This window comes from Malus domestica, chromosome 14, assembly GCF_042453785.1.
Source record: "Malus domestica chromosome 14, GDT2T_hap1".
NCBI classification, from domain to species: Eukaryota; Viridiplantae; Streptophyta; class Magnoliopsida; order Rosales; family Rosaceae; genus Malus; species Malus domestica.
In genome coordinates, this window is record NC_091674.1 from 4,709,545 (window position 1) to 4,723,578 (window position 14,034).

General features: G+C 38.2%; 1 protein-coding gene across 2 annotated transcripts; it reads left to right on the forward strand.

The window, feature by feature from the left end:
* The first annotated feature begins 3,933 nt into the window (after positions 1-3,933).
* On the forward strand, positions 3,934-8,926 carry LOC103453796 (probable glutamate carboxypeptidase AMP1). Of its 2 annotated transcripts, none has more exons than XM_029092949.2 (10): positions 3,934-5,128; positions 6,239-6,481; positions 6,634-6,786; positions 6,910-6,978; positions 7,074-7,161; positions 7,256-7,339; positions 7,453-7,541; positions 7,887-8,000; positions 8,236-8,370; positions 8,522-8,926. In XM_029092949.2, the coding sequence occupies exons 1-10, from the start codon at positions 4,160-4,162 to the stop codon at positions 8,702-8,704; spliced, it is 2,127 nt and encodes a 708-aa protein (XP_028948782.2). In that variant the 5' UTR covers positions 3,934-4,159; the 3' UTR covers positions 8,705-8,926. The 2 variants fall into 2 exon arrangements, 1 of the variants encoding a protein (XP_028948782.2); XR_011575446.1 differs by having other exon boundaries at positions 4,023-5,128; positions 8,231-8,370.
* The last annotated feature ends 5,108 nt before the right edge of the window (positions 8,927-14,034 follow it).

Here is a 14,034-nt window from a genome sequence, read left to right on the forward strand (position 1 = left end):
AAAAATCAAGCTAAAAGGAACATGTTTCGATTTTACAAAATGTTTTTTTGCATGCAAGTGGTCCATCGTTCTAGTAGATAGATTATTTTTTTTTAACTCGAAGTGTTTCAGGTTTAAATATTTTCTCATCTCTCTAGTCTAATTTAGGCTTTTCGCACATTGGATCGGAAGATCTGAGTTCTAAGCATGGTCTAAAATATCTATAGTATCCCGATATTTCCATCGAAATTTCCGTGTTTTTGGACTACCGATATTTTTTTGAACTACCGATATTTCTGATATCATCGATATTTTAGACCTTACTAAGTCACTCATGTATCTTACTATGCAATGTATAAAGTGTAAAATATTGTACCAATTCATTATATATAAATGATTATGGTGTGTTTAAACTTCTTTCATTAATTACTACATATTTTCTGCACTCACAATGTTTGCCAGCTCACTATATAATCAACTTAAATAAGTTATATCTATCATGCAATTCATTTCCTTCCAATTTTTTGTGATAAACTAATAAATAATTGACTAAATAAATATCCTGCAAAGTTTTAATAAAAATTTCCAAGTTTTTCTTACAATTTCCGTGGTTTTTATTCAATTTTTATTGATATCGATAATATCCCGATATTTCCATCGAAATTTCTATGTTTTTGGACTACCGATATTTCCGATATCATCGATATTTAATACCTTGGTTCTAAGGGAGTGATTCTAATTCTTGTAGTTCAATATAGGGTGGTGATCTTCACCCGTTTTACCTCTCACATACTCTTTCAATATAGAACTAGTAACAATTTTTGAGGGTGTGTAAGAGTAAAATGCAATATGTGAAAATCATCACCCTATATATAATTACATCAAAGTATTAAACAATTGAAAAGTTGAGTGTGAAATAAGATGGGGGCATGTGAAAAGTACAAAGTAGATAAGTGTAGCAATTGTGTTATAAGAATTAAGACAATTAATTTATAATAAGAACGAGAGGACATCCTAGTTGACAAATAATAGTCTGAATTTGTTGATCAGCTCTCTTTGTTAAAGGTCCTACCTAAACAATCAATCATGCGGTCACACTCGATCATGGACATTCGATTTGTCATTTCGACTACATTTGTTGGGGTGTGAGGTTGTCCAATTTCAATTATGTGCCTTGCTGACGTCTAGTTTCCATTGATGGTATGAGAGATCAGTCTCAAGACATGATTCATACATATAAAAATTAAAGTAGCAATATCGTTTATAATAAAACAAATATTTTTTTTGTGTGAATTAGTTGTTATTAATTTTTTTTTTGAACAAATGATATTATCTACATTAAAGAAATGGAATGACAATAGACATGCCATTTTTATTGGGGAATTTTTGTTTTTTATTTTTTTATTTTTAGCATATGAACGATGAGTATGTTACATATTCGATTCTAACCCTAAAAATATGCTTGAGAAGTAAAGTGCTCCACTTTTTCATGTCTCGTCTTCACTTTAAAACCCAATTATTAGCAGTATAGCTGTCTTGGTGCAAACCCCTTTTCGTTTAGGTGGAAAGGTATGGAATAGTTGGTTTTTGCATTTTTTTTTTACGATATTATCTACATTAAAAGAAAAAGATAATTTAGCCTTACAATGATTTAGAATCAAATCTAAGACTTTTCACTTGCAAGTGAAGGAATACCACTAGACGGTAATACTAAGTGATAGTTCTTATATTACCTTTTTAAAGAGGGATAGAGGTAGTGTTTTCTTTGGGAATGATAAATACTTTTTTTTTCTTCTTACAAATTTATTTTTATTTGATTTATTTAATTTGAAAAAAAAAATGTATATGAGGCCAAAAAAAATGTGAAACTTTGGTTTTTTTTTCTTCGTCTATATAGGCATTAGATTGTGATTTGTAATTAAAAAAATAATTTCTTTATGTAATGTCTTCACTCTTTCTTTTTTTTTAAAAGGGGCCACATATGCTATTATGTGTACGAAGCCTCGTACCTTATATTCAAAACTTATACGCGTACCTTGAACTCTAAACGTAAAAAACAACTAACAATCATATGTACAGACCTCGAGTTTCATACTTGAACTTAAAAATCAAAACCTAGATTGGAGGTAATTAGACACATGAATCTATGATATTGGACTAAACTGTTCCAATCACATTCATTAATCCACATTTAAGTTTATTTTATTAGGGAAAAAATTTGTAAATATAAAATTGCAGTTTATTAAAAACTTGTAACTCAAGTAATTAAAAATATTCACTTTTATTTTAACGTCTATGTTTGTTTTAAAAAATCTAAAAAAAAAGTCGCTATTATAGTTTTCAAGTAGAAACTTCTTTGGTGCTCTGAAATATAAAATATTTCGTACTTTTTTTAGTAGATTGATTTAATTTTACATTAAGATAAGGGAAAATTCGAATAAACCACACAATAAGCAATCTAGGTTGATATCGAATTCATCATTTATAGTATTGAAACCTAAAACTTTTCAATTCAAAATAAAGAAAAATATCATCGTTTATAATACTGATTGACAATATTTCGTACTTTTTAACTGTGAGATATGCACACACTGCCACCATACACATTCCCATCACTCAGTTGCCCGAGAAAAAGAAGGATTCCCCTCACTTATTCCAATCTCAACACTTTTACTTTTGCTTTTGCTTGTTCTAGGAAAAATCGGTGGGCCATGAACCCAAATTATATTAAAAGATTTAGTGGGCCAACATCACATCTCCAATCGCCTCGACAGCGTCTCTCCTTGATTTGCACATCTCCAACCCATCTTGTCGATGGAGGTGAATTGTCTGCCCTTCTATTTTCATATGTGATCATAGTTAAGTCACGTCAATATTTTATATTTTTATTATCTTTTATTTTATTATTTTTATAAAAAAATCAATATAAAATGTTAACGTGGCTTAACAGTGATCACACAAACAGGAAATGATGGGAAGAGTATGGAAATGGGAGGGCAGAAAATCCACCTCCCTTGTCGACACCCTTTCAGTGCTTTGCTTGTGTTCGACTGTCGTTGCCATGAAATAATTTGGTGTATAGATTTTTAGGGTTGTACGAGCTTGTTTGGATGTGTTTTTGAAATAACTAAAAACGTTTTTTATGAAAATATTTTTAGAACCAATTCTTAGTAAAAATTCAAGTAAATTCTGGAAAAACACTTAAAGTGCTTTCTGGAAAAATCACAAGTTATGTATTTTTTCTAGGAAGCACTTTAAGTGCTTTTAGAAATAAAAAAATATTTTCTCTAAAAATGCTTTCAACTATTTTAAAAGTACATTCAAACAAGCTCGTAGGATAATGTTGTGCATCAAAATGTTGATTCTCCCCTGCATTACTCTTGCTAGAAATATTACTTCATTAGAGGGTTGCCGAAGTATTGGACATTCACACACATCAACGTGTCTTGGACACTTCTTGAACACAATTAACGATTTAGACTCGATTAAAACACGGTAGGAGTTTTTTTTGTAAATTTAAAAAGCATTTTGAGGCTGTTTTGGAAATACTGAAGCTAAAATCTATAAAAGTTACCGACCTCAACCTAACTTAAATCATCTTTTTTTTTCTATAATTTTGTGCCTCCCTCTTTAATTCTCCATCTTTCTACAGTTCCTTAGTCACTTAATTCCACATCCTATGCGCAACAACTAGCATCTAGCACAAGTATTGTTTTATTATGAATTTCAAGTATTATTTTTAATATATGTAATTTATTATATTTTAATCGTTGTATCTTACTCATGTGCGTGTTCTTTTTTTTTTTTAAATTTGCCGTTTGGTCTTATCGTGTCGCCGAATTTATGTTCTTGCATCAGAGTTGAGTTGACATTTATCAATTTATTATTTAGAAGTGGGTTTTTTTTTATAACTAAATACTATAAATATGAAAAAAAAGGAAACTATTCAATTTTAATAGGAAATAGTAACTCCCACCGAAACTCACAACTGTTCGGCCAGCAGCCTAAAAGTCCCAAAACACCCCCCCCCCCCCATTGAAACCACCACCCTCATCTCTCTCTCCTCCCAGGCTCCTCCCCCCAACTCTCTCTCTCTCTCTCTCTCTCTCTCCCCCCCCCCCCCCCAAACACAACTTTCTCTCTCCTCTCCATAACCAGTATAGACTGTGAAAAAGTCAAAATGGGTCAGCTCCTACCTAGCTCCACCACCCTCTTCACTTCAAAGCCCTCACCCACGTGCACCTTCCTCTCCCTCCTCATCATCGGCATTCTGGGTTTTTATACCCTGCATTTCCCCCACCCTCTACTCTCCTCCTCAAATTCCCATTCTGCCCTCCGATTCCGCCAGATTTTCCTCTCCCACGCCACCAACGCCACCCTCTCCTCCTACCTCCGCGCCCTCACCCTTCACCCCCACCTCGCCGGGACCCCGCCTTCTGTCGACACTTTCAACTTCGTCCGGGCCCACTTCCTGGGCCTGGGCCTCGACACCCGCTCGGCCCACTACAACGCCCTCCTCTCCTACCCACTCCACTCCTCTCTCTCTGCACATTTTGGCAACGGCTCCCGCGTGGACATCCCCTTAACCGAGCCCGGCCTCAACAATAATCGCGACGGCGTCGTTCCGCCGTACCACGCGTACTCCCCCTCCGGGTCGGCGCACGCTAAGCTCGCCTTCGCCAACCACGGCACAGACGAGGACTATCGTGCGCTGGGGGAGCTCGGGGTGAACGTTAGCGGGTGCGTGGTGATTGTTAGAAGAGGTGATGACGTGTCCAGAGGCGAAGTGGTTAGGAAGGCCGAGAAAAACGGTGCGCTGGCTGTACTATTGTACACCGAGGGGGCCGGTGGTGATGGGAATGGGGGGTTTAAGAAGGGTTTTGAGAGAGGGTTTGTTATGAACGGCGTGGGGGACCCACTGAGCCCTGGGTGGGCCGGGGTCGACGGAGCCGAGAGGCTGGACCTGGACGACCCTGAGGTACTGAAAAGGTTTCCAAAAATTCCATCCACGCCCCTGTCCGCGGAGGCTGCCGAATCCCTTCTGGGGTGGCTCGGCGGCGCTACTGTGCCGGCAGCGTGGCGGGAATCGCTGCCCGCCGCAGTGCGCGGTGTGGGGCCTGGCCCGACAGTGGTGAATTTCACTTACAAGGTCGGTTTTTGTTGGTGCCCATTTTTCTCTTTTGCATGGATTTTAGTCAAATGTTGTGTGAAAGGTGGTGGCTTGGAAATTTCTGAATCTGGCAGTGTGTGGTTTTTTGACTTTGGTGTTTTCTGTTATTTCTGTTATGTTATCCACACTGTTGGTTGTGTAAAGTATAGTCAAAATTCGATGTAGGCAGTGGGGAAGTGTTATAATTTCAGCTTTACATTTGGGAATTTTGCTAGAAACACACACACACATATATATATATATATATATATATATATATATATATATATATATATTGTGAAAAAGCTTTGAGATTTTTGCTAATATGGGGGGAATTGTTGACTTGGGGGAAATTTGAGTCAAATTTGGAAATATTTTCTTGGTTTGGTTGGTCTATATGTCAATTTCCAACCATTAGCTAAGAATAAGATACTTGGAAAATTTCTAAATTTGGGCACATTATAAAATGCAGTAGAAAACTTTGGAATCATGACTTTTATACACCGGATGTGGGATTCCATAGCTGACATATATTTTCATTCATTTCCCCAACATCTTGCGTATACGAACTTGTGTCATGCGCAGACTCTGTTCATAGCAAGATCACCCGATTAAGGAAATGAAGCCAAATACTGTTTTTTTTTTTGGGGTAACAGCGTCAAGAGAAGAATGCTGAGTAAGAAATGGTATATGATGGTGTATATTCAAATGAGACTCATGGCATTTCCATAACCGTACAATATTGAGAATTTGGAGCACCATAATGTTCTTATATCCACGGAAATTCCATTCTCCCGTTTGCGGAGGAGTGCATGTTCCTCTTGCATTGTGCTTCTAAGAGCTTGTCTTTTAGTCCCTCTGTTAGAAACCTGTTGTTTTGTCACTTTCTGTTGCATCATTTACTTTGTAATCGATATCATTTTTGCAGCAATAGCCGTAATCTATCTTTTATATTATCGTCTTTTGCTTTTAAATATTTTGCTTACCTACCTATAAATCTTTGGAAAGAGGAATGATTATATTTTAAGCCTGTATGCTGGATAATATTCTTCCCTGCTCCCTCTCTCCTCTTATATATTCTCTCTTATATTTTCTGTGTCATAATTTTAGGGGGAGAAAAAGGTGGTGAAGATTCATAATGTTTTTGCTGTCATAAGGGGTTCAGAAGAGCCCGACCGCTATGTGCTGCTTGGAAACCATAGAGATGCGTGGACATATGGGGCTGTTGACCCCAATAGTGGAACTGCAGCATTACTTGACATTGCTCGTAGATATTCTCTTTTGATGCGTTCAGGTTGGAATCCTAGGAGGACGATTATTCTCTGTAGTTGGGACGCAGAAGAGTTTGGAATGGTAGGTGATTCTGTGTCTTCATTACCAAAAGACTCTGGGCGGTCACAGTCATTGTTTTGCATCAGATATTTAAGTGACTTTATTATATAATACTTAGGTTTATTAATCAGAATACTTGAATTTATTGATCTCTCAAGGTTTGGTGTTCCCAGGTAGGATCTACTGAGTGGGTTGAACAAAACATTGCCAATCTGGGCTCCAAAGCCGTTGCCTACCTTAATGTAGATTGTGCAGTTCAAGGGCCAGGATTCTTTGTCCGCTCGACTCCTCAGCTGGACAATCTGATTCTTGAGGTCACAAAGAAGGTAAACAAAATAATCATAACCAGTAACTACAAATAGAAGAAAGTTATTTTCTTTGGGTGCGAGTCAGTGTTGCACCTGGTATTTTAGTGATATATCCTTGACCGCTATTCAATGTGACCTCAGGTTAAAGATCCAGACTCGGTGGGTGCCACTGTATATGAGAAATGGATGACAGCAAATAGAAGGGTTGATGTAAGTGATTATCAGTAATTCCCGTTCTTGCTCCATACTTTCATGCATTATCCTGCCATGACAGTTTTGGTCACATGTTCTGTCTTGGTTTTCAGGTCCAAAGACTAAGTGCAGTGGATTCTGATTTTGCCCCATTTTTGCAACATGCAGGGATTCCTTCCATGGATATGTATTATGGAATTGGTACATCTCTTATTTTCCTTCTAGTAAGTCGGATAGAAAAATTGAGTTTTATATTAATACTGCTATAGCATGATTAATCTTCATTCATGTTCAGATTTTTCTGTTTATCACACTGCATACGACGCTTATGAGTGGATGATAAATTTTGGAGATCCTTTCTTTCAGAGACATGTGGCTGGTAAGCTTACTTTTACAGACTTGTCCACAAAACTCTTTGCTGTTGAGTTCTTTTTTTAATATATTTGAAGACGATTACTTTACTGTTAAAAATTCAATGGAACTTCTCCTCAGTTGCTGGAATGTGGGGACTTCTTGCCCTTCACCTGGCTGACGATTTAGTTCTACCTTTCAATTTCCTCTCTTATGCGGATCAGTTAAAGGTGTGAATCTTCTCCGAATTGTGTCATTAACTTTTTTTGTTCAATTATTTTTTGTGAAATACTGATGGTATCATTTTTACGTATGGCTTTCGTTTTGGTTGAATCAGTAAAAGTAAGAAATGGGATGCAAGAATTTAAATTTTTATCATGGATAGAGGGAAATGATGTAATAGGAAAATTATTTAAAGGCATTCATCTTCATCAGTTTAACGAATGTGCCAAAAATATATTTTATTTTTATTGTAGTTGTGGTTAAAAAAAGGGGTAGTCTAAGCTTTTTTCATGCATATGGTTGGTCCTTTTTAAACTAAATGCTAAACCTACATCTTTATGAATTTTGGGCAGCATTATAAAGATGTTTTGAGCAACTTGTTGGACGGGGGTGTATCTCTACATCCCCTCACAACAGCAATTCAGGAGTTTGCCTATGCCGCCAAAGAAGCTGAAGATGAAGCACAGGTAAAATCTTCAAAATAGACATATTGACACTTTGTTGTTGCCGTCTGTTAGTCAAATAATGTCAAAGATCAGCAATGTCATTTTTGATATCGTGTTGGGATTAAAAAAGTGAAATTATAATGACATGCGTATAGCGCTTCATTGATTTATTTTCTATTCTTGTTCTGAAGTGGAATAAGCATAAACATTTCGGGAAATTCTGAGAAATTTATCCTTCTAATTTTTTGAAGTGCAGAAGCTGAGAGACCAAGAAAATACAAGTGAGCTTGTAATTTTGAAGACGCGGGCACTGAATGATCGGCTGATGTTTGCTGAAAGAGGCTTCCTGGATTCAGATGGAATCGAAGGAAGACAGTGGTTCAAGCATCTTGTAAGTATTTTTCTTTTTCCTTGATTTCCTAAAGCTGATTGAAAATGATTAGATATTGATTATGGTAGTTAAAAAGGAAAGAGAGACGAAGAAGGGTTCATACTTCATACAAACGCATTGCATTATCATTTTGCCCCTCTTGTTCCTGTAGGTTTATGGGCCTCCTGGTGAGCATGGAAGCAAACTATCCTTCTTTCCCGGAGTAGGCGATGCAATGCTTCGAGCAAAGAGAATGAGTAGGACAGAAGGGGAGGCCAAAGTTCAGCACGAGATCTGGAGAGTTGCCCGGGCCATACAGAGGGCTGAAAAATCCCTGAGAGGAGACGTTTTCTGAATCATGTACACAGAAAGAAGAAGAAAACCTCGAAAACATTCCGGCACTGGCGTGTATTTATGAGCATGGAGTAGAAGAAGGTGCAACTTTTTTGCCCTGTAATATAGACATTAGAGTGTTTGTAAATAGTACCTTGGTTATTCTCTGTAAAGTGTGAACTCAATTTTCCGGGTGAAGATCTTGATGTACTTGTCAAAAAGTATATTTAGTTTTTTTGTAGAATAGTGAGTCGGATATAGTAGGTAATTATTTGGTTCGAAAATGTTAATAGGTAGCCAATTCGCAACCAACCGACTAAGACCATCTCCAAATCAAGAGTTGGTGTCGGTGATTGAGAGATTGAGAGGGATGGGAGAGAGACAGACACACACCCATTTGGCCTTCATTTCCCCTTCCTCAAACCCTAGCAGCCACAACACCAACTGTAGCCGATCTCTGCAATAGCGTCAGCTCCTTCCGACCGCACAAACCTGGCCTCCATTTCTGTAACTCGGAGCTTCGTCTCTCTGGGTGAGATGGACTGGCCTAAACATCAAATTGTCATTAAGTGGTGGAAATAGTGGACATCTGTTGTTGCTCTCTTTTAGTGTGTGCATATGGTTCTACTCTTTTAGGTGTAGGTGTCTGATAAGAAAGCAAGGGCCTGGTATGCTTCCAAGGGAAACATACTTTGAGACACTTGTGCCAGTTAAGGGAGCATTTTGCTCATCAACTTAACCAAGGTGTATGATTACCCCTCTTAAATTTTTAGAGAGGTTGTGAGCAAGCACCTTGAGTTAAAGTGGTGAGCAAACACTACTTCTCTGTTAAAAGTTTCATCGTATAAAATTCACTATTTAAAAATCTTACGTGTGTACTTATCCTAAGCACTTAGGAGTGCTGGTTGTTTGAGTTAATATTTGAACATTGGGCTTAAATAAAGATTAGCTCAAGGATGCCAATTAAAGGAGACTTGCCCAAAGCCTAGCGTCGAGCCCATAAGCAAATTGAAGCTTTCTGAGCCAAGATACAAGCCACGTGCTTACAATTGAAATGATAGGTGATGAAGATTAACCTACTACCAGCCAAAAAACACTTTCTAGTGGCATTGCTAGTAAAAATTTGATGACTCACTACCTTCCAAGTACTTTCGAGCAGGAGCAAAAGCTATAGCAGTCGGGCCAAACTACCAATAAAAGGAAGAAGAGGCCCCAGAGACAAGGACACTCAACCAATCAAACAAATAAACGTACAAACTCTGCTCTCAAGCCATATTTGCATCCAAAAGCTGAAATCAACCCAGATTCAGTCCTTTTTAGTGATAGTTCTCTGAAAAAGCTATATCTTGTCTAGTATAAAAGCTATGCTACCTCCCTTAGTGTTGTAATATTGATTCTCTCAAGTAAACTTGTTTACCATCCATCCATTTTTAGCATATAAACCCTGTAAATTCAAAGAGAAGTGACTGCAAGAAGTTCAACCTTGCCAAAAAAGGTGAAATCTTGTCTGAAGCTCTTTGTTTGTTTTCTAAATTAGTAGATCTATTACTTAATGCACTCTTCAACATGTATTCAAGTTATTACTACATGTTTCTTTATTTAAATGTCTTATTTGCATATGGATCTGGTTAGCTTAATGGATATGTTTTCAATAAGAACAGTTTGGAATCAACAAATGACTTAAGGGGCTATGGACTCCCTTCATTCAAACATATAGGACTATGAACTAAAAGTCCTTGTTTACAAGGCAAGAAAAAGAATTTAATATAGATTTAACCCACCCATGACAATCCTTTGATAACAAGAAGTTTAAGTAACTTGGGGCGCAAGTAATCAACTTAAAACACACTTGTTCTACATATGCTATGCCGAGATAGTAGTGTTAGGCCTAGCACTTAGTTAGTTTTGATTGCGAGCCTCAAGGCCTATACCTAATGCCTCACAAAGGCACCTTTCATAACTAACTTTGTTATCTTCTTGTAGCACATCAACAAGCAAGAGTCCGATTACACATCCAAAGTGCCAATCCCTTGAGGAGTTGTGTTGAGGTCTAAGGAGTCTTCTTCAGAGAAATCTTTGCCCGAATATAGTTTTGGCATGCCTAGTGGGACTCCATTAGTCTTGTATGCCAAGAAGAAAGAGGAAGGAGAAAACCTTCAGGTGGAACACAGAATACGGGCCACCCTAGTGTTTACCAAGATCTAGCATGACAGATCATCTAGAAGATTGCCCCTCTTTACAAGGACCAGCTATTGTGGGAAACCCAACTTCATCTGAGAAATCAAGAGGGAAGGTGACCAATGAAGACTTGCAAACCACCATGGTGCAAGTGTTGAAAAGTATGGAGAAGATCTCTCTGAAGACTAGAGGAAAAGTGAGCAGACTTTGCTCCCTAACAAGAAGTTTGCATAGAAGACTAGATCTAGTGTACTCTACTCCAAAAGACATTTATGCTTGAGAAATGATGAAAGAGTCAAGTCTTGAGAAGGAACCAGCTATTCACCTATTTCCCTTACTCGAGGAGGAGAAGGAAAAAGAAAAAGAGAAAGTAAGGTCTAAGGCTAGCCTGCCAATACTAAAAGAAATCCTGGAGACAGTGTTGCCCGACCCATTATTATCTTTACTAGACAGTATGGGGCAGACCGAGCTAGAAAGGAAGAAGTATGGGATGCCCTATTTAATTGGAGAATCCAGCAGGAAATGTGAGCTCACAATTATGGACAAACCTTTCCTTTATAGGCCACCACCATTGGCTAATAAGGGAGGAGGGGCTAGATGGAGGAAGCCCGAATGAAAAAGGAAACTTTCTTGGGCAATGATCGTAGCCCGAAGTGGCTCCTCATACGCCACCTAATAATACAGTCAACCAGCAACTCAGATAGGAGTTAGCCGAGTTAAGAAGAATGGTGCTCCAGAATGCCCAACCTTAGGCTCGCCCACTATTTAGGATCACCTACCAGAAGTCATATCCTAAGTATATTGATGAACAAAATCCTTTTTCCCTTAACTTTAAGATGCCCACGTTCCTCACTTTTAGTGGAGAACATGGCAGTGTGTCATCTAGAGATCACATTTTCAAGTTCTCCAACCAATGCGTGGCATTTGAAGACAATCCTAATTATAACTTAAGATTGTTTGGGAACTCGTTAGTTGGTCTAGCATTTCAGTGGTACTCTTTGTTGCCCCATAATTCTATTGCCAACTGGGGGCAAATGGAGATGGCTTTCCATGAACAGTTTTATAGGTAGAGCCCGAGATGACTATCAATGATCTAGTGGAGGTGAAGCAATATAAGCATGAGTCTACAGACGATTTCATAATGAGGTTTAGAAAGATAAGGATGCGGTGCCAATCCCCTATTAATCATGCCTAGCTTATATCCATTGCTCAGAAGGCATTAAGGCTGTCTTTAAGGAAAAAGTTTTATGAGGTACAATTTAGTGAATTGCAAGAGTTGGTGATTGCTGCCACAAAGTATGAGAAGCTGTTGATTGAAGAACAACAAGTGAAACACTCATACAAGGTTCCTCCTTTCTACAAAAATAAAGTTGCAATTCACCAAGTAGATTTTGAAGGAGCAGAGCCAGAAGAAAGTGATGGTCATGGAGGAGAGGGAATTGAGAGCAGAGATGAACACCCATTTTAAACCTTTAACAGTGAAGGGTTTAGTCCAGCCAGTCAAGGATCAAAATGTGGTGATGAATGATGGTGGGTTTGTCCCTATGAAGTCCCTTAAATAACAAAGTTATTCTTTTGATTTAACCAAGGCCTCAGAAATCTATGAAGAGTTGGTGCGTGCAAGAGTAATTATACCTGACAACACCAAGAAAATGCATAAGTTAGAAGAATTAAGAGGAAAAAAGTATTGCAAGCTGCACTATACCTTCAACCATTCATAACTAACTGTGTCTAATTCAAGGATTGGATACAAGACCTCATAGTCAAGGGGAAATTGTTCTTGGAGAAACCCCAAGCTAATATGATGATTAATACATATCCCTTCCCAAAAGCCCAAATAAACATGATCAACCTGACTTGGGCTGAGAAATAGAAGGGAAAAGCCATTTAGGATGTGAAAGTAGAAATAATGCAAGTTGATAGACCAACAGAAGGAACTATCAAGTTGCCTGAGAAACCCAAAGCATCTATAATTAAAAGGTTGGTATTGTGTAACAAGTGTCAATGTGAATGTGAGCTAGAATTGCTAGCATTAGGAGCTATTATTGATCAAGAATTGATCAGAAAAAAGAGAGAAAGAAGAGCAAGAAACTTGCAGAAGCATCATGCAGGTAGCTGAGAATGAGACCTCCAGAAATGTTTTCCAAAGGTTAGAAGGAGATTCTGAGCCAAAAAACTTGTCTGAGGTATTCAGAAACCACAAAGCCTCAAAAGAGGTGGAAGATAAATAAACCAAAATACCAAGAAGGGTGGATGTTAGGCCTTCCGAGCCAAGTTATGAAGGTGGTAGTGTCAGGATGAAGGGAAAAACAAGGACCTTAGTATCCCCAGTCACCAAGAAGGATTCTGCCCGACTTAGGTGGAAATGGTAAGTAGTTGGAAATGATGGGAGACCTATCAAGGAAATATGAGCTTCTATGATTAGGAGAGTCCAGAGGTAGCACAAAGCTCATATGAACTCACTGAAAGTTCCTACTACATCAGAAACCTCTGAAAATGTGAAGTTTGAGAAAGTACCTTATGAGGGAAGAAATCAACTTTATTGGAGAAACAAGAATGAGGTAGAAAAGGCTAATAACAAGACTGAAGGAGAAGGAAATCATGTGCCACAAAGCTCACATCCGAGAAAATACAGAATCTTGAGGAGATCTCAAAAGGATATGGTAATGATGCCTACCCTAAAATGGAGCCCAGAACCAATTTGTTTTGGAACTATCTCGCCTGAAGAGAGAATGCCCTCACCGTTGTTGGTTGATACTCTTTGCAAAGTCTCAGAGCAGGTGCATGACTTTGGTATAACTCGAGAAGAAAAGTTGCCTGAGCTAATGTTCTTAAAAGAAGCACATGCCTGGTTAGATGAATTCATAGACCACATTTGGGGCAAGAAGGAGGATTTACCTGAACCTAGCAACTTCCACGTAAACATGATATATGTTCTATGTGCCATGTTTTGAGCTGAGCCTGATCAACCTGCCACGATGGAAGGTGATTACTTGGCAACCAAACCTATAATGGCACATGTTAGTATTGAGGAAGCAGGAAGAGGAGAATTGGGCAGAACAGACTTGCCCGAGCTTGCAAAGAAAAAGTCTGAAACGGTGCATTCAGATAAGATAATCTTCAGCAGCCCGAGTTTAGCCCTAGCTAACCATTTCAAGCCCATATATGTAACTG